General features: G+C 53.3%; 9 protein-coding genes across 9 annotated transcripts; 5 read left to right on the top strand and 4 right to left on the bottom strand.

Annotated features, from left to right (window-relative positions):
- Positions 1–2765: 2765 nt before the first annotated feature.
- Positions 2766–4479, bottom strand: PHYSODRAFT_261406 (hypothetical protein; the record flags this gene model as incomplete). Its single annotated transcript, XM_009529137.1, has 5 exons — positions 2766–3044; positions 3352–3640; positions 3869–3886; positions 4008–4385; positions 4424–4479. 5 exons carry the CDS (start codon positions 4477–4479, stop codon positions 2766–2768), a joined length of 1020 nt encoding a protein of 339 aa, XP_009527432.1.
- Positions 4480–4762: 283 nt separating this feature from the next.
- On the top strand, positions 4763–5422 carry PHYSODRAFT_500442 (hypothetical protein; the record flags this gene model as incomplete). The annotated part of the gene is made up of 1 exon (XM_009529136.1): positions 4763–5422. A coding segment is annotated over one exon (660 nt), but the record flags the coding sequence as incomplete, so codon positions are not given.
- A 3210-nt stretch (positions 5423–8632) lies between these two features.
- PHYSODRAFT_315222 (hypothetical protein) lies at positions 8633–9577 on the top strand (the record flags this gene model as incomplete). The annotated part of the gene is made up of 3 exons (XM_009529135.1): positions 8633–8872; positions 8921–9346; positions 9479–9577. 3 exons carry the CDS (start codon positions 8633–8635, stop codon positions 9575–9577), a joined length of 765 nt encoding a protein of 254 aa, XP_009527430.1.
- Positions 9578–11160: 1583 nt separating this feature from the next.
- Positions 11161–12686, top strand: PHYSODRAFT_301067 (hypothetical protein; the record flags this gene model as incomplete). Its single annotated transcript, XM_009529134.1, has 8 exons — positions 11161–11239; positions 11275–11341; positions 11628–11996; positions 12159–12225; positions 12274–12324; positions 12348–12552; positions 12590–12592; positions 12670–12686. The coding sequence occupies 8 exons, from the start codon at positions 11161–11163 to the stop codon at positions 12684–12686; spliced, it is 858 nt and encodes a 285-aa protein (XP_009527429.1).
- A 4684-nt stretch (positions 12687–17370) lies between these two features.
- PHYSODRAFT_301066 (hypothetical protein) lies at positions 17371–18620 on the bottom strand (the record flags this gene model as incomplete). Its single annotated transcript, XM_009529133.1, has 2 exons — positions 17371–18270; positions 18306–18620. 2 exons carry the CDS (start codon positions 18618–18620, stop codon positions 17371–17373), a joined length of 1215 nt encoding a protein of 404 aa, XP_009527428.1.
- A 390-nt stretch (positions 18621–19010) lies between these two features.
- PHYSODRAFT_261463 (hypothetical protein) lies at positions 19011–19535 on the top strand (the record flags this gene model as incomplete). Its single annotated transcript, XM_009529132.1, has 1 exon — positions 19011–19535. One exon carries the CDS (start codon positions 19011–19013, stop codon positions 19533–19535), a length of 525 nt encoding a protein of 174 aa, XP_009527427.1.
- A 96-nt stretch (positions 19536–19631) lies between these two features.
- PHYSODRAFT_261444 (hypothetical protein) lies at positions 19632–20662 on the bottom strand (the record flags this gene model as incomplete). Its single annotated transcript, XM_009529131.1, has 2 exons — positions 19632–20354; positions 20414–20662. 2 exons carry the CDS (start codon positions 20660–20662, stop codon positions 19632–19634), a joined length of 972 nt encoding a protein of 323 aa, XP_009527426.1.
- A 1288-nt stretch (positions 20663–21950) lies between these two features.
- Positions 21951–22725, bottom strand: PHYSODRAFT_301063 (hypothetical protein; the record flags this gene model as incomplete). The annotated part of the gene is made up of 2 exons (XM_009529130.1): positions 21951–22058; positions 22096–22725. 2 exons carry the CDS (start codon positions 22723–22725, stop codon positions 21951–21953), a joined length of 738 nt encoding a protein of 245 aa, XP_009527425.1.
- Positions 22726–24283: 1558 nt separating this feature from the next.
- On the top strand, positions 24284–25546 carry PHYSODRAFT_501517 (hypothetical protein; the record flags this gene model as incomplete). Its single annotated transcript, XM_009529129.1, has 1 exon — positions 24284–25546. One exon carries the CDS (start codon positions 24284–24286, stop codon positions 25544–25546), a length of 1263 nt encoding a protein of 420 aa, XP_009527424.1.
- Between the last annotated feature and the right edge of the window lie 161 nt (positions 25547–25707).

Below are 25707 nucleotides of genomic sequence, written 5' to 3'. Positions count from 1 at the left end.
AGTTTGCAAACCCATTCCTCTTTTCCTGCTTCCTCATATCCCTTTGGTTGCTCCATGTAAACTTCTCCATCAATAGGGCCATTCAAGAATGCGGTCGTCACGTCCATCTGGTCGACTTCGTAGTCCCAGGTTGCAGCTAGTGTCAGCAGCATCCGTAGAGTCTCCAAGCGGGCCACAGGTGAGTACACTTCAAGATAGTCAACGCTATAGACCTGCATAAAGCCCTTGACCACCAATCTGGCTTTGAACCGCTCGATTTCTCCGGTGGGAAGATACTTCACACGGAATATCCAACGGTTTCCGAGCACCTTCATACCTTTCTGGCGAGGGACCAGCTTTCATGTGCCATTTTTCATTAAGGCATGATACTCGGTATCCGCTGCTGAAAGCCACTCCTCTGCGTAGTCGCTATCCATTGCATCATCCAGGGTCTCTGGCTCATCAATCACACTATCCGAAAGACAAGAGAAGTCCTGCCACCAATCCATTGCTTTCTCTTTCGCAATTTCAAACTGCATTTCATCACGTTTCACCTCCCAGCTTGATGAACCAGCTAACCGCTTCTTCTCAATTGAGTCTCTGTACGCAAGATGAATGGTGTCGCCAAGCCACCGTGGTGGCTTCGACACTCTGCCACTCTTCGTCCGGTATTCGATGCAGCCAGTCTTCGGCGCCTTACTGCGAGTTGCATCTCGCTGCTCAAAGACGCTTAAAGTCCCCCATCGGCGAGTCACCACCAGCATCCAGCTTCTCGTGTCTAGCGGTCGTCATCTCACCAGTCGAACGAGTCGAAGACTGCTGCACTTCTGCCTCCTTATCATCTTGCTTCACAACCGGTGTCACACACCGCCCACTGCCCGGACCATCAGACTCCTCGTTTGGTGTCTCACACCGTTCACAACTTCGTTTCTTTCTTTTCCCTCTTTTTCTCTTCTTCCGACGAGGCGCATTCTCCTCACTCACCCGTGCTGCTTCTGCACTTGGTTTCACTTTTTCAACAGTGCGAGTTCTTTTGCGCGAAACCGAGTTTCCACTCGCGCGCTCTATTTTTCGCAACGGCACGGTCTCACTTGCGGCACCACCAACCTGCTGTGCATGATCTTCACCAGTAGTCTCTGCTCGCACTGCTCCTTCATCAGCCCCACCAGTTCCGCACTCTGACGCATGCCTCTCATCAGCTTGCGCTTCCTCCAACAGAGACGGAATATTTTGCATCGTCGTAGCATCAATGTCCAAGTACTCGGATGTGGGGACTGATGGCGCCTCTGTACCATCCTTCAACAGAATTCGTCCAGGTTTATCTTCGTAGAAGACGGCTGTGTGGGTGTAGAACGCCTTGTTCGTCTTGCTGTCCAGCAACCGGTAGCCTCTTCTCTCACGAGAATAACCAACGAATACAGCTTCTTTCGCTCGTGAATCCATTTTCTTACGCTCAACTTTGTCAACGTACGCTAACACAGCACAACCGAACGTCCGAAGTCTCGAGTACGCAGGTGTCTCTCTGAACCACACTGCATACGGGACTTGCATTCCTTTTCTCTTGTTCGGCACGATGTTCACACAGTATGCTGCAGTGACAGCGGCCTCCGCCCACATCTGCTTGGGCAGTCCGAAATGCTCCAGCAAGCACCTCATCCTCTCAGTCACCGTGCGAATCATTCGTTCAGCAACCCCGTTTTGCTCTGGAGTATGCTTCACAGTCAGCGAGCGCTCCATTCCGTAGTTGCGTTTGCACATCTCACCGAGCGCCAGTAGTTCCCGAGCATTATCACAACGAAGCTCCTTCATTCGGATTTTCAATTGTGTTTTTACTCGCTCATAGTAGAACTGGAACTTTGCGTAGACGTCGGTGCGCTCTTTCATCAGGAACAGTGTCGAGAAGCGAGAAGCCTCATCGACGAAGAGAGCAAAGTAGCGCATGCCCGAGTACGAAGCCACTGGATACGGTCCCCAAACATCCACGTGGGCTCGTTCTCCAACTAACCAGTCACGAGTCGAACTCGGCACCGAGTGAAAACTCTTTCTCGTCATCTTGCCTCTTACACATGCGTCACAGTTGAAGCCTCGCCCGACTCTCAAATCCACAGCTAACAGCGGCCAGTCTGCATGGCGAAATAGTGCGTTGAATACTGTCCGTCCTGGGTGACCAAGGCGCGTGTGCCACAGCTGCACCTTGTGGTCTCCATCAGTGGCTACAACCAATGCGGAATCCACAGGACTTTCTAGCTCCAAGCAATAAAGATTGGTTCTGTCAACATGTGCCTTCGCACTTCCTTGTTCAAACTTCACCTTTGCGAATTCATCGTCGTCAAAGTGAACTCGAACCTTCTCATCATCAGGCAGGGTTCGTGCGGTTTGTCGACGCACTGAGAATAAACTGCATTGCAGCTCTGGTACATAACGTACTCCACGCAGTACTAACGTCTGCCGCCCACTTGTAGTCTGGATCTCCTTTTTCACAGTACCAATTTCAGTTACAGTCAACCAGTTCTCACCACCAACTCTCACCAATGCCGTGAACGAAATAAAATCAATTTTCTGGTTAGTCAAATGACTTGTGGCTCCCGAGTCCAAGTACCAGCGCTTGCTCGCAAACTTCTGCACGTTGGGAGGCTGCTTGATGAGAGCAGTAATCACGTATGCCGATTCATCACTCTCATCTCCAGTATACTGGTTCTTAGCAGCTCGTTTTCCCTGCGCTCCTTCTACCTTGGCTTGCTTCTGAGGAGGCTCGGATCCACGAGCACCACTTGGCGGATGTCTGCCTAAGTGCGGGCAGTCCAGCACTTGGTGCGATTGCTCTCCACAATGAAAGCATCTTCCTCTACTGATACCTTGTCATCCGTGACCACGTCCAGCTCCTTGGCTGCTTCCTCGGCCACCACCACGACCAAAACTACGCCCTCGGCCACGATCAGAACCACGGCCACGACCACGACCACGATCTCGGCCTCGGTCCCGACCTCTACCAGATCCTCCAAACAAAGCTTGGTCTTCACTACCTTCGTCCAGCTTTCGTCGTTGGCGTCGATCATACGCGAGCTCTAACGCATGCTCCAATTGATCATAGTTGGGAGGGTCATTTACATCTCGAGGGCCGTGACTTGCCAGAAACGTTTCCACCACGTTATCATAGGCGTCAGGCAGTGTGCCGATCAAAACCGCAGGCTTCTCATACTCATCGAGAGGTTTACCCAATAGAGCAATTCGATCAATTAATCTTCGCACTTCACCCAAATGATCAGACATGTTGCCGTTCTCCGGGAGTCGGAGCTTCCTCAGCTGTGTCATTTCAGCTGCATACTTGAAATACGTTTTTTCGACGAATCTCTGCTTCAATCTCTCCACTACACGGAGCGCAGTCGGCTCAAACTTCACAGTTTTCATTATCTTGTCTGTCATTCCGTCGTAGAGTAGCTCCTTAGCGTGCGCAGAGTTCTTCTTGCACGCGTCGTGCTCATCCTGCTTCGACTCCTCCGGCTCCTCGATGTCCTTCTCACAGTACTTCCACACGCCCTTGCGTTCCAGCTTCAACTTCATGCGCTCGAACCATCCTTGCCATCGAACGGTGGGTGAGCGGCCTTCTTCTCGTCCTTCGTGTCCTTCTTCTTCGTGTCTGCACTTGCACTCATGGTCTTCACTGTCGGGGAGTTACCAACGCAGCGTTGGGCTCATAACCACTTGTAACTTGGCTGCTTTTGCGTGCGTCTGTAACTCACACCGCACAACGAAGGAGGAAGAGAAGGTGAACGCGCTGCGGGGGAGTAAAGCGACTTGCTGCTCCCGTTGTATTTTTGTGTTCTGTGGTTTCCCCCTCTTTACTTTTTCCCAGCTCCTGAGCCTTTTGTGTATCTGCACTTCAACTTACTGTAGAGCAAAAGCTACACTGCAACACTAGCAACAGGTGAGGACCAGTAATTTGGCGAGCGGCCTCAGTGAGCACAGTGCCAGTAGATCCGTAGACGCTTTTCGCGTTGACATCTGCGCAATACTGCTCGACTAAGTACCGCACGATCTCAATGTGGCCGTTCGCAGCGGCCCCCGTGAGCGTCGCAGTGTTCGACGATGTATCGTACGACGTGAAAATGACCGCGTTCAGCCGCCTCATCAGCACCTTGGACTGGCCCCAGCCTCTGACGTTCGCATCAACGCCGCGTTGTTCGACAAGATAGCGCACGCACTTAGCACCCCACAGCAGCGGCGTATCCGCCACCCGGCTATTCACATCAGCACCGAACTCCTCAGCGAGGCACTGCACCTCCTCCAGGTGACCTCCCTTGGCAGCCTCTCTCAGAGCTTCCTCCTTCTCTCCAACCTCTCCACAGAGTGCAGTGAGGTACCGAACGACTTGAGCGTTGCCGCTTGTAGCCGCCCTCACCTGTGGTCTGTATCTTGTAAATCTCATCGGTTTGTATGAAGTTACAGTCTCGGGGGCTGAGCATTGCTCGACCAGATACCGCACGACCTCCAGTTGCCCATTTTCCGCGGCACTTGCCAGCGCCCTCTCCTTATTGACGTAAATGTCGTGGCGCAACAACTCACGCAGCCTCGCAAGATCGTCCTCTTTCGCGGCCTCGACGAACTCGTCCACTTCGAGCAGCTGCCTGACAGCACGCAGCCAGCGATGGCTACACAATGGAAAGCATTATGTACCTATTTGTACTACGGTATTATCAAGCGTAGTACTATACTACTACCGTAGTACAATTTGAGTAGTTCTACTACTTCAAACTACTACCCAACGTCCGTGTCTTCGTTCAACATGGAGCCCCCACCTCCCCTCCGCGTCGGCTTGCTGGCGCTGAAGAGCCCGTTCCAGGGCCTCCCGCCCGTGCTCGACCTGGTGACCTCCTTCCTGCTGCCGCCCACCATCGACCGCGCCGTGTACCGCAGTCTGCACCGCGTCCTGGCGGTCTACGAGCCCTCTCGACCGTACACCGTCGGGGCCATGGACGGCTCCGCAGCCGCCGGACGCCTCGGGCTCGTGCAATGGCTACACGCCAACAGAAGCGAGGGCTGCTCGCCCGCCGCCTTCATTGGCGCGGCCGCCCACCGCCACTTCACCGTCCTCGAGTGGCTCTACGAGCACTACCCGCAGGTGGCGGACCCGGCCCGAGAGCTCGTCGTAGCGGCCCAGCACAGCCGCATTGAGGCGCTGAGCTTCCTGCTGCCCAGAGTGAGGCGCGAGCAGGTGGAGCCGGCGCTCGAAGCTGCAGCCGCCAATGGGCACGTCGCAGTGCTGGAGCACCTACTCAACCGACCGTACAGTATGAGGAGGTCGCTGCTGGCTGCGGCGGAGAACGGGAGGACGCAGGTGGTGCAGTTCCTACTGGGGAGGGGGTACACAGACAGGTACATGCTCGTGAACCCGGCGCTGATTAAGGCGGCGGAGGGGGGACACTGCGACGTGGTGGAGTTGCTGCTCGATATTAGCGACGACTATACCATCAGTGATGCGCTGGTGACTGCGGCGGCCGATGGACGGGGTGGCGTGGTGCGGCTGCTGCTAAGCAGGTGTCAATTGGAGAGGATTTCTGTTGCACGTGCACTAGAGAAAGCGGCGGAGTTTGACCGGGGTGACGTGCTGAAGTTGCTGCTGGAAGGCTCCACTGGGGAGGAGAGGGGGAGTGTCGGTGGCTTGACCGCAGACAGAGACACCCGGGCATTCAGAGCTATCGTCGATTCGGCGCTTCTTGCAGCGGCGGAAAAGGGCCGTGTTAACGTGGTGAAGGCGTTGATTCATATTTTCTCTAGTCCGATCAGTGACGCGCTGTTTGCCGCGTCTTCCTGCTATCAGGTCGAGGTGCTGGCGTTCCTGCTCGATTATTGCCGAAATCGTCCAGACATGAAGTGCGACGACTTTGAGCTAAGTGTAACCTCGATAGCTGAAACAGCTGCGAGCAAACGCTGCGTGGAGATGGCAGAGCTAGTTGTGGCCAAGTGTGACACGTTGAACACGGGTGGCGCACTGCGGATTGCGGTGGGTAACGACGATCTCGACATGATTCGACTGCTCGTCGTGAAGGGCAACTCAGCGTCGATCCAAGAAGCGGTGGTGAAGGCAGCAGTCACGAACCGGGTCCAGATTCTAGAGCTCCTCCTGGAACATAGCAATGCTGACACTATCGAGCAGGCTTTGCTCCGGGTTGAGTCGCTTGGCAACTCTACGATGTCCAAGTTGTTGCTCGAGAAATGCCATCCTGGTGCTTATTGTCGAATCTTTGACTGCGCTGCGGGGCAAGGTCTTGTGGGACTCGTGCGAGTATTGATTGGCAGGATGAGCAGCAACAGCATCCGGTGCGCATTGATCTCTGCAGCGATAAATGGGCATGCAGATGTGGTTGAGGTGCTGATGGAGGAAAGCGACTCGACTGGCATCACTTGTGCGTTCGAAATGGCAGCACTAAGGTGTCAACGGAGTGTCGTGGAGCTGCTCCGGGGTCGTTGCGATCCAGACAGCGTTAGCTTCGCTGCTTCGGCGGGTGATGCCGACGTGGTGCGTCTGCTGCGCAACAAACGGCCTCGCCTGGGGTGAAGACAAACTCGATTATGATTTCATTGTTCAGCCGGCTGTGTATAAAGTGCGACGGTTCACTTGAAGCAGAAGGATCGTTCGCTTCCGACTCCAAATGAGCAATATCTGGACACAAGCGGTAAAAAAGAGCAAGCTCGATTCGAGGAATTACCATGATCCAGTAGAAAAGTACTGGATCGTCCCCCAGGCCGACAGCCATTTTCTTCATACAGTAAAAAAATCCTAAGTACGCCCGGCACGCCACTTGCAAACCTATCAACCATTTATGGGCTAACTTCGAGCTCTCGGTTTATTTGCGGGACACCTGAAATAGATCGTGGGAGGTAAGATTTCGAAGGCTAGTGCTAAATAAAAACTAAGTAGACTTGAATAATAAATAATTCTCTAAAGGGTGATTCACAGCAATATTCTGCTGCATTGTGCAAATGTCCAAGTCAAGAGCAAGAAACCCCCCAAACTACGGCTCTGCTCGCTTTTCACTCGACGTGTCTGATCTCGAAGCTGCCAAGGAGTTGGGACTACTCAGGGACGATGTTGCAGTCGAGTCGACGAACCCGACAAGCTCAACGTATGGCTTGGCCTACCAGCTCCGAGAGAATATTGCCAATTCAGTATTTTCTTCTCAAAAAGCAGTCCACAGCAAGCGCAAAGATTTGGCTGTGAGGTGCGGCTTCCAGATTCTTGTGAAGCAGACCAGTGTGAAGGCCGACAACTCCGGTAATGCGAAATTTGCGTGCAAGGCGCTCAATGGAACGCAATATTTCGACCGGACTACACCAGCTGCCCAACTCACGTGTCCGTTTTTCGTGAATGCTCACGGGAAATCAAACAACACCTCATAATGAATAGATATTGTGCTTTCCGACAATTCTAACCAAATATACAAGTGTTGCTAAGTCATATTTGGGTAAGGTATATTAAAAATCTAAACCGATAGATCTCTAGTGTTGTGCCCTAAGAACACGCGAGTAAAATATTTCGTGAAAATCTCTTAAACTCTAGAAGGAGTAGGAACTCTACGAATGTACCACTCCATGGTACACCCTTTTTGTATACTTTAAGCCGCAATGGTGCAATATGCTACGTTGATCTGCAATCTGAATTTTGCAATTTCACTACGTTAAATTTAGCCAAATCACAACCTGACCTCCGGGCTGAAGTCTACTGTATTTATTTTAAGGCAACACTTAGAATAGAAATAGACTGCGAACTACATTTTCAGCGCTTCGGCAAGCCCCATTCTGCTTTGTGCTCAATGCCACGCCTTAACCCACGACAGCGCCACGCCCGGAACATCCAGCGCCGCCTGGACGGCTCGTTTTACCGTCTCCGACTGAATCCCGGTATTTTCGCTCATGACGTCAGCGACGAAGACACCGACGAGCAGGAAGAGGAAGCATCATCAGTCGGGGGTGGACTCCGAGAAGAACGACGTAGGGGTGGTGGCCGCTTCTCAAGCAAGCGAAGGTCCCAGAGAGGCGTGGATGGGCAGCTATATGAGGTAGAGCGAATATACGCGAAAAGGTGGATCAACGTAAGAGTATATTATTTCATTCAATGGGTTGGGTACCGGAAGCTTACATGGGAACCGGGAAGCCACGTTCCGATGCGCCTGAAGCTACGGTTCGAACGCGAATCGATCGACTTCACCTGGGTCTACCAATCGACAAGAGGGAGACATCGGACTCGCCATCGACGACCGACACGACGCAGCGCAAGGATCCAGTCTCGCAGAAGTAGGTAGATACGTCTTGATAAATACGCATCACGAACTTAGCAAATACTGTGACAGTAGTTTGTTTTTCGGTCGGCCTGGGGGGCGATCCAGTACTTTTCTACTGGATCATGGTAATTCCTCGCTCGATTCCCTCCGCTTGCAACCGCTCGTGCTACAAAAGGATTCTCCTCGCAGTGTGCAAGACGCAGAAACTAAAAATGTCGTCGCCCGGAGAGACCTTACCGACCCGACCGAGGCTGTGCGGTGTTGTAAATGTCTCTCGCCTCCACCCTCTCCAGCTTGCAATTCAGCGTGCACTCTAAGCTCCGGCCCCTCTCCGGCGGTGGCAGACGCCGATGAGCAAGCGTAAGACCAAGCCCATGTCCAACAGCGAGCGAGGAATCAAATTTCGCGAGCGACAGCGGGAACGAGAGGCCACACTATCGCAGGAGACTGACAGGCTTCGCGACGAGATCCAGCGCCTCCAGGTCTTACGGGATCTGTGTGAAGCGAAGTCGCTTGCATCAGAGTACTGCACTGCCGCTGTCCCGATGAAGTTCATCATGGAGTACTTCCAGCAGTTCCGGATAGGTCTGCACGTCCCCAACGCCCCTGCTACGGTGCTGTCTTCAGAGACACAGAGGCAATTTCTAGACGCCTAAATTGAGCCGCATACCAAGTTCGGAGGTAAACCCGCGGTCGAGATGATTCTGAGCATCTGGGAACACTACTCCAGGTTCCATACGTCTGTAAAGCTCGAGCTGGAGTCGGCCGACCTCATCACTGGAAAGAACTGGTCAAGTGTCGCCGTGCGTGGCATCCTGCACCTGCGCTACTCGCGACGCACCATCCAGCACGTGTTCCCCAGCGCTATCGGGGACGAGGAGCTCATTCAGAAGCTGATCAGCCGGCAACTGCACGTGCACTACAGGGCTCAGATGCACTTCAACGCGTATGGAAGGCTGGAGGGGTACGAGATCACTCCAGCCTTTGTGGGGGCGTTGATGGAGGTACTCGGCAGCATTCGAGGCTGCGAAAGAATGCTCGGTCGAGCGTTGATTAAAGGGCACGTGCTAGGGGAGAAAGCAGAACAAGTAGCTCCAGACAACAAACCCGTCCATATTCGACCGAATTCGGAGGCCACCAAGATACTCAAGCCCCGCATTCGCACTTGCGGTCGATGGATCTCGAGTATATTTTGTCGTGACGTTAAAATCCAGCTACAGTCCTCTCCAGGATTGGACGTGTTACACCGTTCCGTGGAGCGTTTGCCATTGGCTTCATTTGTTGAAAATCGCTGGGTAAATTGGATGTACTCCGTGTGAGTTGCGCCTGGGATGTTGATCGCCATCATATGAGCATCCTCGTCGAATTCCTGAGTGTTCACAGCGCGTTGTTGACTGCCGCTTCAGTTCAAATGAGTAGCGGTCAGTCAAAGAAGCTCGTCCTGCAGCAGTAAAATTCCGCGTGTGGTTTATTATCTCGTCGAACTTAGCGCGCATGAACGGGTGGAAGTAGAGTGGTGGCTTGTGGTGGTGGGGGAAGAAGACGCCAGCTAGAGCCGTCGCGTCTGGATCGAGATGTTCAATGCTTGTGGGCCCGTTGTCGCCAGTGGGAGCAGAGCGGACGTCTCCATCGTGTACCTCACTAGCGACAAGAAGTGCTGGAACCGCTAGACTCCCAGCCGCAAACACTGGTTGTCAGCTCGAAGTTCGTCGTTTCAAGAGCGAGTTGGCGACATTCGGTATTCGTGTCGCTCGCTGTTGAATCGTCCAAAGCGGTCAGGCGTCGAAGTTTGAAGAGGTAATCCTGTGCACATTCGCGTTGCCAACGAGTATTCGATTTCACTCATATAAGTATACGCTACGTGCCCTGCCGCGGTTACCGACTCAGTTCTTTTGGGCGAACAAAAGTAAAAATGGCCACTGCAGCCGTGTCGGGTAGTGAATGTGCGGACTGAGTTTAGAGCTGCATGCCTTCTGGTGGAGCTGTGTGATCCTATGCACAAGTTCATCGCTAGTCGAGTCGCTACCAAGTCGCCCTTCATCATAATGTGGCACGCTTTTCCGGTCGGTTAGCGCCGTAATCGGTCCTGCTACCAGTGAAGCTGGGCGGTCAACTACCGAGTTGTGTCGAAACCTGGGTGAAAGGGTTAACCTATCGTAGCTTATGGTTGGATCCCAAGTTGCAAATTGTTTGGAGACAGTCGATTTCTTTTTTTATGTCCGGCATCGAGAAAAGCAACAGCTTACCCGAAATACTGGCCGTACCTGCAGTATGTACAATTTTGGTATGTACTGTATCTCACGAAAAACGTTTCCCCTCTCACAGGGTTTCACCACAGTCGTCTACAGTACTGTACATACAGTGCATGTACTTCGAAGTATTTCGTTGTGTTGTCTTTTGACGCGTCCGGCTTTCGTACAGCGGTCATCCACTTTTGACTTACAAGCGAAGACTTTCTGCTCTGCTCTGCATTTGATGCTCGGATGAAACTTTTTGAATGCTTACTGCTATGCGTGTACACCCGCACTTTGCAGTAGCAATATGAATGAAACAGCAGTTGCAAAACTGCATGTACTGGGAATTGACCTTACAGATGAAAGTGAGCAACCGTACTGGCAAAAAGCGCTCAGGCTCTGCTGAGCAGCGCTTGTATGTCGAAGGATAAACATGGAGAAGAAAGTATTACGAGCTAAGGATATCAACATGTTTGTTTGCAGAGACCGGAAAACTCACAGAATATATTTTCGTGCATGCACTTCACGTGATGGTGCAGTTTGCCGTCGGAACCAAACTGTTGAAGGTGACATAGAATGATAAAAGTGTTGCGACAATTAGCACGTGCTATTGTACAGGTTGTCGAGTCAGCTTGACAAAAGGGTGATGCGCTTATAAATGTTGAAATATGAACTCGAATGTTTCTCAATACAGTATTCTGCGGTTCATCGTGCTAGACTTTGTCTCAAAAACTCTAGCAGATTCCTGTAGGCACTCGAAATAATAAACTGACTGAGTCCAGTTCAGAATTCTGTACGATGCTACGATTTGCAAATCTCGCCATGTTCTGATCCCGCGACTTGGACCGCGTGTGTGGCGCGTGCCTCGAGTGGCCACATTTTCGTCTTCATAAATCCGCAACACTTCAGATTGTGGTCTGTAAACCAGAGGTGGAAAGCGCCCAGCGTGATGCTAATAATCCACGCTTCACTAACGGTAAAGGTTGGCCAATTGCACCGGAATGTGGACGTTAACGCTAACTTTACTATGGACATTATTTCCTACAGATGCGGGGGTTTCCGGGAGCGACCCAGCCGCAGGTTGAGGACCTTGGCAGATTCTTCTTGCGTACAGACATTAATGCCAATTGGCAAGGGGCCCCCCAAGGTACCAAGAACAAGACTTCAACCAGGGAGCAAGTGACTCTCGTCATGATACCACGGAGCACGTGACATCGCCTCCTCTATCCAGCTTTTCCGACATTTTGAAGGACGGCAATGCGTTTGAACCGGGTCTGGGCTTGGGCTCTCTTCCCAAAGAGCCAATTCTGCTGCAACAGCCCTTGCCCCCCGCCGGTGTTCAAGCGAACGTCACCCACCAGAACCAACCGACACAAGATGCCATGGATCTCGTTAACTTCAGCTTGGGTCAGCGGAACCCGTTACCTCCATTGCCAGTGTCAGATGGCAACCACCCAACAGGCGGCACAAGTGGGTATGATCCCCACATCATCCACGCAGCCAAGTACGCCATGCGCAGCCATGTGGAGTAGTGATGACGACGATTTTGTCTTGGCCAATGGGGGATCCTGTCAGCGGTACAAAATTTGTTTACTGGGTGTACATGTACTTTACACTTTCGTTTAACTTTTGATCTTTTTCATGACATGATGAGAACCCCATCCAGTGAAGAAGACCGAAGTTTCCGAAAGAAATCGCGCGAGAAAATGCGTCGTAAAGAGGTGAACAACGAGGTACGTCTTTAATTTTTATTATGGAAAACTTACATGTGTTTTCTCCAGTTCGACCTTCTCGTCGATCTACTGGGTTTCACCAATCGTGTTCGCAAGAAGGTTATTCTGCATCTGCGATCAAGAGTCTGAAGCGCGAGTACAAGCATCTACGTCGAGATCGAGACCTGCTGAAGCAAGAATTGGCAAAGCTGGCTGTTCATCTAGACTCGTCCCAGCTCGAACCCGTTGCAGCGTGCGTCTCAACTAATGAAGATGCGGAACAGCGTACAGGAATGGATTTGTCCATGGTGCCATTTCATTATGAGCACATGCAGGCTCAACCAGAATGTAGACAGTACCCACGTATCTACTAAAATATTCATAGTGTGTAAGTAAGTATGCGTGTAGTTTTCAGTAAAGATGATAGGTATTATTATTAATAATTCTTGAAGTATTATTTTATAGTTCGTCGCGGCTTTTGATTATTTAAAGCTACGTAGTATAATCCCCCTGACAGTCCTAGAATGTAAAAAAATTGGGCCGTCTACTCGCTCGAGCTGTTGAGTAGGCGTTAGTGTTAACGTAGTAGAGCCGGCTTGTAGTACAACCCACGCTCTCATGGTGACTAGATATGTAGTATGTGAAGACCGGTGTGTGTTCCGTTTTTTTGAGGTAATGCATGCTCATGTTTGTCAAAGTTCGTGCCTATGCGAGCTCTAATACTTCATGACATCTTGCGTACTGCACGCAGACTTACTACTTCGTTTTATTGTCCTTTTATATACACAGACATTCACGTTGTATTTTTCGACTCTGCTGATGCGCTGGCTGGTGTCGATCGACTGTGGCTCCATCACGCAATCCGCGCCTTCTTGTTGGAAAGCAAGTGAACCACCTCATCATACCCCACCGCCGTAGCTTTTGCTAACGCGTTCTTCACACTTCTAGTGTCACATCGACCCCGCAGCATTTCCACGACATTGGCCCGGCCTTCCAAAGCGGCTGCCTCCAGCGCGAAATTGACGCTCGTTTCATCGAGCGGCGACCATCTACCAGCTGTCCTTCATAAAGTCCCGTGGGTCCCGACTTGTCCTAAAGTGACACACCCTCTATTAATAGTTTAACTAAATGAACCCACACGGGGAGGTTCATGACATCTATCCGCATATCTGAAGTGGCGGACTCGTCGGCATGCCCCACAATACGAGAGGCGGCGCGCTACTAAGCCACAGGACGCGTGCGTACGCATGCAAGCTAAGGAGAAGACGCTTGTCGCGACGAGGAAGAAGGCGGGCCGAGGGTAGCAAGTCTTTGAAGGTGAGAAGCTCACTGTTGCATCGTTTTATTCTGCGGCATCATGACGTGTGTTACTGTACTATTATATGATGTAGGCGCATGGCCAAGATAACGATGGATAGCAAAACCTGGTTGGAAGTATCGCTACAGGGCGCCTCCAGCCTAACGACGGCGAGTGTGAGTGCCGTCGCTAGCTGCGGCTAATGCTGAATCGCAAGCACTGTCCCGTGTTGTACCTCGACTCAGACGAGGACTTCAACGCGTACACCAAGCAGCTCCAGACGTGCGCGCTCGGCTCCTGACGCCCTGACGTCGAGGTTTGCTCGCTGCACTTAAGGTACTGTGATATTTACTCCCGTAGTCTAATAGTTCTAAGCGGACTAATTGATCAGTTGTATTCATTTGTTCTGTGTTGTTGGTCATGTAGAGCCTTCCTAAGCTGACGTAAAATATGCACTGATTGATATCCCACTCTGAGCTTTGTACTTACAGTACTTGTTGTTGCCTGATGGACCGCATCTTCGTCTCAACTCGTAGCAGCTCTTACACGCTGACTGTTTTGAATGCTTCGCAGGGACGTCGCCCCTGTGCTGATCACTGCTGCGGGAGTCTTTTGGTGCGTTTGGCTGTGTCTGGATTGTCATCTTCTTGCGCGGAGGGGGTTCTTCGGAGTAATTGGGAGCAGCTGCATCGGACTGAGCTGCTGGTGACACCTTCCGCTTTTTGGACCGATTTTCAAGGCGACAGCGGAGAGCATTGATGGACAGTGCCGACCCAGGTTTGATACGCTGAAATTCCTCGAAGATCATCCTCCATTTTCCAGGTGTATTTTTTTCAAACGAATCTGCATAACTTCGCAGGTGCTGTTTGGTCCCAGCATCCATGACTTCGGGCAGCACACGAGGGGGCCCTGGTACTGCAGCGACTACAGGCGCAATCGTTTCACCGTTCGTGACAGCGCTTTTACAACTAGTCTCTGGGGCCAATTGCGCGTTGGCAGCGAGAAGTACAGGCTCGCGCAACGCGGTACCACTCGCCTCGCTGTTCGACAACTTCAGGCCTACTTGAAGACGAGGTGAAGGTGCATTCGCCACTTCGGTCGGCTCTTGACCTTCATTATCACGATTTCGGCGCAACTGTCGTTTACCTAGTGACTCCCAACGCTTTTTCAACCAGGCGTCGACTTCGGTCTAGTTTCCGGACAAACACACGACGCCAATTGGTACACATTGTAGTACACTTGCTTCACCTTCTTAATACCAGACGAGCAGCGTAGCATCGTGAATAGCTCCTCCTGCAACACTCGTTCATCTCCGGACGAGGTGCTGTCATCAACAGCTTTCACGGTGATAGGGATCATGGCTGTACTTGCTTTTGGCGCGGGGCTTCGTGCTATCTGCTCATCAACGGCCGACAGGCGACGAGAGATTGCTCTAAAACTTCGCTTTCGAAGATCGAGCGCGGGATTGTCGATCTGGTCGACAGCACAGTTAAATCTTATAGTCGCGACCACCTCGCACGTATTCCACGGTTGACTCGACGCCAATTGCTCCCCTCGAATCTCCTTCAGCAAGGAGAACTCGTGTGAGGAGAATTCATTTGTGGATTCGTATTCTGGCTCCAAACGAAAAAATGTTACAAACTCAGCTCGAGAGGTCTGCTTTCGATTCACACGTGAGCGCACGAGAAGCCGCCGGATATCTGTAGTCGGAGCACGCTGATCTAGCATCCTCCCTTCGGCTCTATCAGTTCGCAGGCGGATTAGATCACTCAGTCTTTCCCATGGTCTGTTCTCGTAATTGCTGGATACTCCAGCACGATACGACGGATTACACAAACTGGAACCTTGGCGCGTAATTAGCTCGTACATGAACTCCAGCTGAGGAGAGGCAGGAAATTGCTCGCGACCCAAAACAGCAGCAAGACACATCGTCAAGAAGTCAAACTCAAAAAATTCAGGATTTCTTCCGAACTTGGCCCCTACTTTCAAATTGTGCTAGACACCACAGCATTAGATACGCATATAGTAGAATATGATCTGCATGCAATTACCTGCAAGAGGAAGATGTCGAGTATACGAAGGCCTGTTTCGTACGATACAATACGATCTAAGAGCTTGCGGAGTTTGGAATGAACTGCTTCGAGCTGACTAGTCGAAAGTACTCGTACCCTGCCGCCATTCTCGACGTATTCAGCCTCACCAACAAATAAATCTCCTACTCGGATCTGGTTCAGGTTGCTAGCTATGCATCCTTGCCACTCAGGCTCTTTGACATTGAGGCTTGAAGCTGGAATCTTGCCCAGAGCGGTTGAAAACAGTGTAGCCATTTCTTCGGGCTCTCGTATTTTGTGGTCGGCCGTGTAAATAGCAGAGGACAGCTCAGTCGCTAGCCATCCCCGCATGACGTGATCCTTTACCTTCTGTGAACCTTTGGATGACGTGGAAAGGGTCTTGTTTGACTACTAATGCACCGTTGAAGGCCTTGTCAATGAGGCTTCGTGTGCCGTTGGCGTGGTCGGTTATACAGAAGCGAGATTCAAGTGGTTTTGACGCTAATTGCGCGGCCACAGGTTTTAGAATTGCCGCAGTTTCAGCGTGATTTTCTGAGTACGTCAGGCCACGAGCAACAATTTGACCTATTTCATTTTGGGCAAGTAGTAGCATGCGTACCTCGCTTGATTGATCTTTCTTACCTTGAGCACCAAATACTTTGAGTTTGCTGCAAAACTTTTGCGAATGATCTAGACGAATCACTCGCTTGATTTTGCACTGTGTCATGTGGGCTTCAAGCAAACGAGAGCATATTTCAGTCTGGGTCAGCCATATCTTTTGAAGAGCCTCATAATCAAGACATGCATTCGCTTCCATGTATTGCTCCAATGACACTAGCATAGGAGGCGAATAGTTTGCATTTTTTTGCCTCCGCTTCTCCACCTCGACGCCGGCAACAGATAAGAGAGTATAATAGCGTCTCGGACGACAACGGGTGACGCTGCTGCTTGCCCCAGATATGCCTCTTGTCGTTAGCACGCTATCATAAACAAGGTGAAACAGCTCGCATGATACACCCGTTTGATAGGTTAGAAGGTAAGGGAATGCTAGCAAGAGTTCTGGTGATGATGCTAGATACTCATCGTCGATAGTTGAAAATGTGCGTGTTGCATGAGGCCCTGTACAGCGATACCTTGCATAATACAAAACAGTCTTGTGATCGACGTCGTGTACGTACCGCTGCAAATACTCCTCCACTTTTGGCTCACACAGACACCCCTCAACAACGCATTTTGGAACGCGGCTAGTGCAAAGGCACTCCGGGGCCCAGGCGAGCGTAGGGTGGCCGTGCCATGAGGAGAAAGGTGAGTCCTTTTTCTTCTCGGGAAGCTGCAATTCAGGAGGGAACTTCCTCAGGGCGATGGCGTCGAGTGCTTGGACGCCTTCTTGCCCATGTGAAAACAAATAACGACTGTGCCCAATAAAAAAGCGGCGGCCCGTTGAGCCCGCACTTGTCCAGCAAATTCTGCACCACCTCAGCATGGCCACGAGCGGCAGCACGAGTCAGCGCACGGTTGATGGTACACGAGTCCACTCCATCCAGCAGTTGCTGCACTATAGTGCACAACAAACCCGTATTCGGCTGCGTGTCCGAAGATCAGGGTGTACGCGCTCTGATCGCAAACTTCTCGAGCACCAGCTTGCACGTCTCCTCATTCTCCGCAGTGGCAATATTAAGCAAAGCGTCCAGAATTGTTTTCTGGTCGCAGAGCTCAAGCAGAGCCGTTAACATCTTCATCCTGCCCTTTTGTGCCGACTTTACCAGAGCACTGACCATGAATCGGCGGCTGCTCTTTTCAGCAAAAACCTTCACACAGTCAATGCGTTTTCTCGAGACCGCGACCTTGAAGGCCGGTATCGATATCCCCGCAGTTGTCAACGAGTAGTCTGGCCATCGCGACGCTGCCACTTGCTGCGGCTCGAGGTAGTGCGTCCGTTAAGCTCGCGCGCAGGCGGTCTCTCTTCCAGTCCCTGCCCTGAGCAATCTCCAGCAGCACCTCCGCGATCTCGACGCGGTTTGTCGATGCTGTCATCCGCAACAAGTCGCCGACTGACTGCGAAATCTTGGTCGCTAGGATCTTCACAACGCTCGTTTGGCCTTTATGCACGGCGCGCGTGAACGAGAGGTTGACCGCATCTCGAACAGCGCGGAGCTGTTTCTGTAGCTTTTTATTGCCAGCTTCTGTGCCGTCGGATTCGGCGGTTGCTTCGAAGCGGGACCAGTGCTCGAGAAGCAGCGCAAGTACGCCGCAGTGCTCACCGCCGGCTGCCATCAGCATCGCGGTCGACATTGTGTTCGCATCCGTCTCGATTCTTCTCAGCAACATCCTCACCGCCTCCGTCTGACCCGCCCCCGCTGCAGCGGTCATCGCACTTTTAATATCCCTCATTGCGCATCGGTCAATCACCAACTCCATGACCGGAATATGGCCGAACTTCGCAGCATTCTGCAGCACAACGAAAACGTACAGGTGGGCGCGATCGTCGAGCAAAAGCTGCACCACGTGCACGTGGCCGTTCGACGCTGCCGCAGCCAGAATCCGGTCCATCAGAAGGGGGTCCGGCAGGAGAGCCTCGATAACCGGCAAGTCTCCGTTGGCTGCGGCGGCTTCCAGTGCGGGACCCACCTGTATCTCCCTCATTCTCGGCCGTAAGTACTCGACCACCTGCATGTGACTGCGCTCAGCCGCAGCCTTGAGCTCCTTCACGGGTCTGCTCTGGTCTCCGTAGTATCGGTGCAGCCCTGCAGCACCTCGAGTTGATTGTTGCGAGCGGCGCCGATGAAGGCATTAGACGGGCACCCGGCGCTCCGACCCACGCGCAGCTTCTTGAGCAGGTCCAGACGCCCGCGAGCTGCGGCGCCGTCCATCGCCCCCACGGTCCACGGCCGAAAGGGCTCGTACACTCGGATGACTCGGTCCAGCTCGTTGTACACGGCGCTGTTGATGGTCGTGGGCAGCAGCAGGTCGTTGATACGCTGGAAGGCGTGCGGTAGATCCTGGATGGTGGAGGGGATCGCCTTGGAGACGATCAGCAGCGCAGGTGGCGGCGAGTCCGGCGAGTCCATCGTGGTGCGCGTTTGCAGGTTTGGTTCAAGAATGGGGACCTTACGAGTTTGGTGTCTGTCGTCAACACGTCGCCACGAGAGCCGGCCGAGATATCTTCGATTTTTATCTCGCCACAAACGATTTAACTGTACGGATCCCTGACGGGAAGTGTCGGGGTAGTGAGAGTCTAATAGACTCAGTCTATGGCCTCGACGAGAACACATCAGCCAAAAGCTTTGACTCAAAGCTCTCTTTAGTACCTTCACCTGGGTTTAACGGTATCAGCGTGTATCCATTCTCCAGATATACAAGCTGTGACCAACAACGGAAATTGACCACCTGCGGTTAATGACAGTGGTTGAGAAGGACCACTATGGTCTCACTTAGCATTCTTCTCCTGACACCGAGCAATGGGCTGCCGCCTAGTGACGCCGAAGGATGCACTGGCGCCGTCCGAGCAAGGGAAAGCAGAGCCCACGCGCCTGACCGAGAGACAGTCGAGCTGCGAAGATTCTGAGCCTGAGGCCGAAGCAGTGGGAGCGATCGCAACAAAGCACAAGCCTCTGCACTCTAGAGGCGACTCGGGGTCCGAGCTTCCGGGCAGCTCCAGCTCCTCGCTGTCGGTCGTCCCTGCCTCCATCACCAGCCAGATCAGCGACATCGTGGACCTGTGCGAGGGGATGAAGGAAGAGGACGTCCAAGCGAAATCCGAAGCTGTGCTTGAGCGGATCCTCCGAGCTCAGTATCGAGTGGACCAACTCGGAGACGAAGCTCCACACAAGACTGTGGAACTGTTGAGCGGGGCGTACACCCGCTTCCAGGCGATCGTAGCGGAGTATGCAGAAACCCACAAGGCCGCGGACGCAACCGTGGACGCGCTGGAGGAGGTGGACAGCAAACTGGACGTGGTGAACGGCCAACTCGACGAGAGCTGAGTGGAGGTCGCACTTCCTTTGTGTGTGTAAGTTAATACAACTTCGATTTATTTGATGTAGAGCCAAGTCTGACTGACGTCTGTCGCTGTTATCTCTCTAAGCGCACGCCTTGGGGCTCACCGTAGGCTCGGAGGTCGGAGCCGAGGTCGTGGCCTGCGAAGCTGAGCTGGCCGACGCACTGGTTGAAGCCGCGACACTGGTCGAAGAGCTCGTCGAGCCAGGGGCAACGTACAGCAGCAGCGTGATCGGCTCGTCGCCCGAGCACACGGAGAAGGTGGACGTGGCGGTGGCGTTGGCGCAGTCGATCTGCGTGGTGGGGCCTTCGCTGCCGATGTCCGAGGGCTTCTCGTAGCACGTGCGGATTACCGAGAGCTGGTTCTCGCCGTTCACCGCCGAGCAGAAGACCATCACCTGGTGGTCGTACAGAGCCTGGATCTCCGCCAACGTGCTCTGGGGCGTGTCGAGTGCCGCCCACGCGTTAATCTGCTCCGTGGCGGCACTGAGACGGTCCGCCGTGCTCAGCGTCGCCTTGAAGTAGGTGACGGCGGCGGCCTCGAGGTCAGCGCCCTGAGCGGCGTAGCAGAGCCCGTGCTTCTGGAACTCGTGGTCGTAAATCTCGCACAGCGTGTCGTATGTCGACTTCTGCGAGGCGTCAATCCACTTGTCCCCCATCTCGGCCAGCAGCGTCGCCTGGCTCTCAGCGAACTTGACGACATCGTAGGGGTCATTCGCCACGGAGTCGCTCGGATTGCAGCAGCTCACGTAGCCGTCGTCGTAGTTGGGCCACAGTCCGTGGATCGTGAGCTTGCTAGCAGCGCGCTCGGGCGCGCAGACCGTGCCGTTCGGGTACGGGTTGACATTCTGGTGCGAGATGGTACGAGCAGGTCGCGGCAGAACTGCGGCACGAAGAGCTGCTCCAGCACGAGATAGTCGAAGTCGCCGGGCACCTTTTGCTTGGCCAGACACGCAGGGTCCTTAGTCAAGCACGTGGCGCTGGGCGCCGAGCAGATGTCAACGCACTGGCCCGTGGAGACCGAGCCGTTCAGCCAGCCGCCGGCGTAGTCGGTGGCCAATGTGCGCGCGGAAAGCGCCGACGAGACAGCGAGCAGCAGGGCGACGGAGTACATGCTTGATTAAGTACCGGTGGAGGTGGAGGAGACTCGCTCTGCTTGGACAGGTGGGAGCAAATCAATCAGTGAGCGGAGGTGAATGCCCGAGCGAAGGCCACGGGTGTGACGTGCGTAGAGAGCACGAGGGCTGGAGCGGACATAGCGCCGCAGCTTGGCAGGGTCTTTGCTGCATGCCAGTCATTGCCTCGTGGTCACCCGCGACTGGCGCGTGCAAGTCGTTGAAGTGTTGACGGCACTAACGGAGCTTCGTGACAAGCAAGTATCCAGTTCAAAACCCCGTATCAATGGATATTTTGGACGAGGGTACATCTTACACCGACACTTTTGTTATTTGAAGCGACTCCGAAATATAATATGAAGTCAGAACCTGTCTGCACAGGTTGCACTCAGCTGTTGTTCGAGCGCCTTTCGTCGTCGACGAATGACCTCAGCAATACCTCCATAACGCTGCAACGCCGGACATGTTTCATTCGAGGCACCCGCTTGTGTCCTCGAGTCAGCTCCACGTTAGCTGAGTCTCAGCCTGCGTCTGGGTAGAGGCTCGGTGCACGCCGAAACGACCAGTTTCGAGCTTCGTGGCGCGCTCACCTCAATTAACGTGGACTACCCTCAGCTCCTGCATCCGTCTAGGCGTCTGCAAAGCTTTTCAGCTGGCGAATAGCATCCGAAAGCGTACATCGATGGCTCGGTTCAAAAGCACAAAGCTTCGTCACAAGTCTCCACTGCTCGTCGGTGAGCTGCTGTGGCCGAGGCAGAAAGCACTTGTGAACCAACTCGTCCTTTATCGCAACGTCGGTTTGCCGAATGCCCCACGGGACGCTCCCCGTCACCGCTTCGACAATGCACATTCCTAGCGAATACGTGTCTGATAGGAAGGAAGGTCGTTGTCGTCTGACCGCGCACTCTGGCGCTGCCCAGCGAACAGTTCCGACAGGCAGCCTGAGCCGTTCACAAACTTATTCCGAAATCTGTCAGCTTGGCAATTTCATTGGTATCTGCCACAATGTTGTAAGTCTCGGTGAACAATGTTGTTCTCGTGCAGAAATTGAAGCCCCAACGCCGCTCCGTGCATCGTTCGCCAAACCACAGATCTTCCGCGGGACTTCTCCCGGGCTAAAAGCTCAGCAGCACTGCCGTTCACAGCTTCCTCAGAGACGAAGAAGCACGGACGTGGGAGGTGGCAGGCCCCACAATACGTGACAACGTTGGGGTGGCGCCCCATGTTCCAGATTTTGTCTTCTTGCAGGAATGTACACATATCGTCCGGCGATTTCACGTCCACGTACTAGATGACAACGTTCGCACCCATCCAAGTGCCGCGGAATACTGTGCCGGGATCCAGAGCAGAATGGTGTGGACTCCTTTTGCACCTCGTGCTCGGGGATAAAGCGATCTGGGACAGCACCAATCGATGTGTCCGACATACATACCACTGCTTCAGCTGCAGCCTCGAGTATCCCTTGAGAACTGGTGCCGCGCTTCGACACAGACTGTCTGACCTCGTTCTTCAGCAAAGTTAGGGCGTCGAGCTGAGCCTCTGCATCTGGCAGCACCGTGCGCAGGCTTTTAACATTTGCTTCCCATGCGGAGACCAGGTTCTCTTCGACGTCACGGACCTGAATACTCCAGGTACTTTCCCACTCTTCTTCGTCAAAGTCCATGTTTCGCTGCATGGAATCCAGCTCGCGATTGATCTCCAGTAACACATTCATCAGAGTGCGAGCACTCACGAGGCGCTCAATAGTTGTACGGTGGGCGTGCTGGTCTAGGAAGGCGTGAAAACGATGCCCGATTTGGGCAAATGCTGCTCTCAATCTATTCGGAATAGCAGAGAAATCAGCTTCGTCCAGCCGATTTCGAGTTTTGAATAAGCGCTCAACCACATTTTCGCAAATGCCCTGAAGTTCATCCATGCGATAGCACGTGCCAACCAGACCCTCCAGATAGAAGGGTGGCGTTGAGTGTGTTTCTGACAGCGTACCGTTGTCAGGGTCCACCCAGCTGCTTCCCGATGAAAGACTGCTTGCTGAAGGTGAAGTGTCGGTAACATACGGGCCCATTCGTTCACTTCTTCAGCTCCATGCTGCACGGATCCGTCGAGAATTCTGTCCCCTTTTGCAAGAGCCCGCCACAGGCACTCAAACTCTCGCACATTCGTGTACACACCCAGAAAATTAAGCAATTCTCGACGAAGAAGCGGCCGGATCCCTAAAAGCTCTGTGAGGTATACCTCAAGTTCCCCCGTCGCTTCTGAGCTGAGATTGCGAACGTAGGATTTCCCAGGGAAACGCAGATGTCGTACCCGCGCTCCAAAGGACTTGTGGAGCTGTCGTAGCTCCGAGTAGCGCTTCGTGATTATTCATTCGAGCCCCCCTCGCAGTTGCACCTTGAGAGCGTACGACGTCACCCTCGTTTTCGTCTTGGTGATCCCATCCCGTCTACTGGGAGTGCCACACTTTCGATCACCACCCGGCCCGGTTCCCAGTCGTCCACGCCAGCGAAATCGTTCAGACTACTTTCCCCGAGCGGCTCTTCTTGAGACGAGACCCGCATGGACGAAGTCAGTGACGGATTTCCGCGAGCGTTGCTACGTGGAGAGCATAGCGGAGACACAAGTATGGACACCCGCTCCATTGTCTTGGACCTTCGAGCTGGTTGTTTTGGAGTTAGCGGCGACGGAGTCTTTGGCAGGCGAGAACGAAGATGGTCATCGAGATCGGACTAGCGGCGAGCGGCGCTCGTCCCAGTCCACCCATGGATTGATGCGACGTCGTCGCGGTGCCGTCGGGCTGTAGCTCGGCTCGGCTTATTCGGCTTATGCCCCTTGGTCAACGCCCGCTCAAGATCTGTGGTGTCTAGATTCGTTTAGAAGAGGATATGAACTACGAAAGTATCGTTCAACATAAATTTGTATTGATCATCTAGGTGAGGGCTGGATAAAGTTTGTACGACTTGTTGAAGATGAACCGCAGAAAGAAAGAAAAAAAGCTGGCGTCGAGGCACACCGCACGGATGCATTCGCCTGCATCAGCGAGGCGCCAGCGCTGGCAGTCATGTCGTCAACTGATTTCAATCCTTGAGCTGCTTTCGCACTGCACACGAGCTGAAAGTAATTTGCGCCTCGTCTGCGAGCCTTTGTGCCATTCCGGATTTGAGCGCGCCCCCAAGAGATCTACTGTAGTGCCCGTGATGCATCTGCTGGAGGTTGTGCAGGGCGGCGACCTGGCCTCCATCGAGCGCGAGCTCCAGCGCGACGTGGATGTGAATGAAGCCGATGCTAATGGGCGCACTGCTCTCATGTGGGCGGTCGAGAACGGCAACGAGGACGTCGTAAAGCTGCTCCTCGACAAGAACGCCGCGCTGGGCTTGTCGAATCGAAGCGGCCACAACGTGCTCGACCTCGCTCAGGGCAAGCCCGAGGTGCTCGCACTCATTCAAGAGCATCAGCGCCAGCAACTGCACGCCATGATGGAGAGCTTGCCAGACCTGTGCGCCAACATGGCGGAAGTGCGGCACATGAGCGAACACTTACTGAAGCGAGTGCAAGTGGCACACAAGCAGCTAGAAGACAGTGGAGTCAGCACGCCAGAGGCTTCCAGGATGTCCCTTTTTAAGATTATGAGTACGTTCCACGTGTTGCTCCAGCAACACTCGAAGAAGTTGAAGCTCGAGCGTCTCGTCAGTACTCGGACGGTCGTTGGGTGTCTACGCCAGCTACACTCCGACATTGACGCACTGATGGATCAAGGGACCCCCAAGCAGCACTCCATTCTGACAAAGCGAGCTTGGCAAACTCAGTGGGACCAAGAGGAGACGGACGTGTACAAGAATCTGGCTGCAACTCTGGAGACCGACATGCAAGGGATATTGCTCGAGCTAGGCAGCGGGGCGCGACAGGAAGACGCTCTCAAGATGCTGAAGTATGAGTCCGAGGAGCATGAGCGCCACTATGGACCGCAAATGATGAAAGCCTTGGAAGCTGCGCAGACCAAGTTGATACGATTTTCTAGTCTGGGAGTGCCGGAAGTGCCCAACTGGTTTCTGCCCGAGTACGAAGTGCAGCGTCAGTCGACGCCGTTCGCGCACGGCTCTTTTGGGGCCGTCTACCACGGCACGTGGCTGGAGTCGCAGGTTGTGATCAAGTGCGTGGACCCGAAGACCGAGGACGACAAACGCACGTTCCGGCGCGAGGCCAGGATCTGGCAGAAGGCGCGACACAAGCACGTTGTCAACTTCTTTGGCGCTTGTGATCAAGGAAACCCCTGGTTCTTCGTGTGTGAGGAGGCCACCAACGGCAATCTGAAGAACTATCTGTATCGACAGAAGAAGGAAGGGCGGTCGCTGGCATGGCGCAAGCTGTACGAGGCTGCTCTGGGTCTCCACTTCTTGCACCAGCGCCACATCATCCATAGCGACTTGAAGTGCAACCAGATTTTAGTGAGCGCAGAAGGTGTGGCAATGTTGACGGACTTCGGCTTGAGCTTCATGTCGGCTGACTCTCGTCCGAGGATGCCCCCGGGAGGGGCCGTCCGCTGGAAAGCTCCCGAATGCTTGAAAAATGCCGACCAAGTTCCTACCACGGAGTCGGATGTTTATTCATTGGGTATGTGTGTGGTGGAAGCTGTGACGGGAGAGTACCCCTGGGGGCAACAGTGTCCAGACCTTGCTGTGGTGTTCCAAGTGAAGCGCGGGCTGTTCCTCCCACGACCTAGAGCGTTTGCAGATGACGAGCAGTGGCGGTTTGTTCAAGCTCTGTGTGCCACTGAGCCGTCGGACCGTCTCAAGATGCCCGACGCTATCCGACTCCTAAGGAAATTTGCAGACCAGGAACTCATGCAAGAACGAGCAAGCAACGAGAACCAACCTGACCCCGAAGTATAGTCGAATCGCCGAACTTGTCACTGAAACGTCGACAGTATAACACGCTACTGCAGACTATTACACCTTTGTAAAACGCACTTAATACTGAATAACGTTGCTTGACTTGACAGATTCGGTGTCGTCTAGTGTCTGGATCGGTGTTTCACTCAGAAGCTTTGCTG

The sequence above is a fragment of the Phytophthora sojae genome (assembly GCF_000149755.1).
Source record: "Phytophthora sojae unplaced genomic scaffold PHYSOscaffold_4, whole genome shotgun sequence".
Classification (NCBI taxonomy): domain Eukaryota; phylum Oomycota; class Peronosporomycetes; order Peronosporales; family Peronosporaceae; genus Phytophthora; species Phytophthora sojae.
The sequence above is the reverse complement of the archived record's forward strand: the minus strand, read 5'-3'. Positions and strand labels throughout refer to the sequence as shown.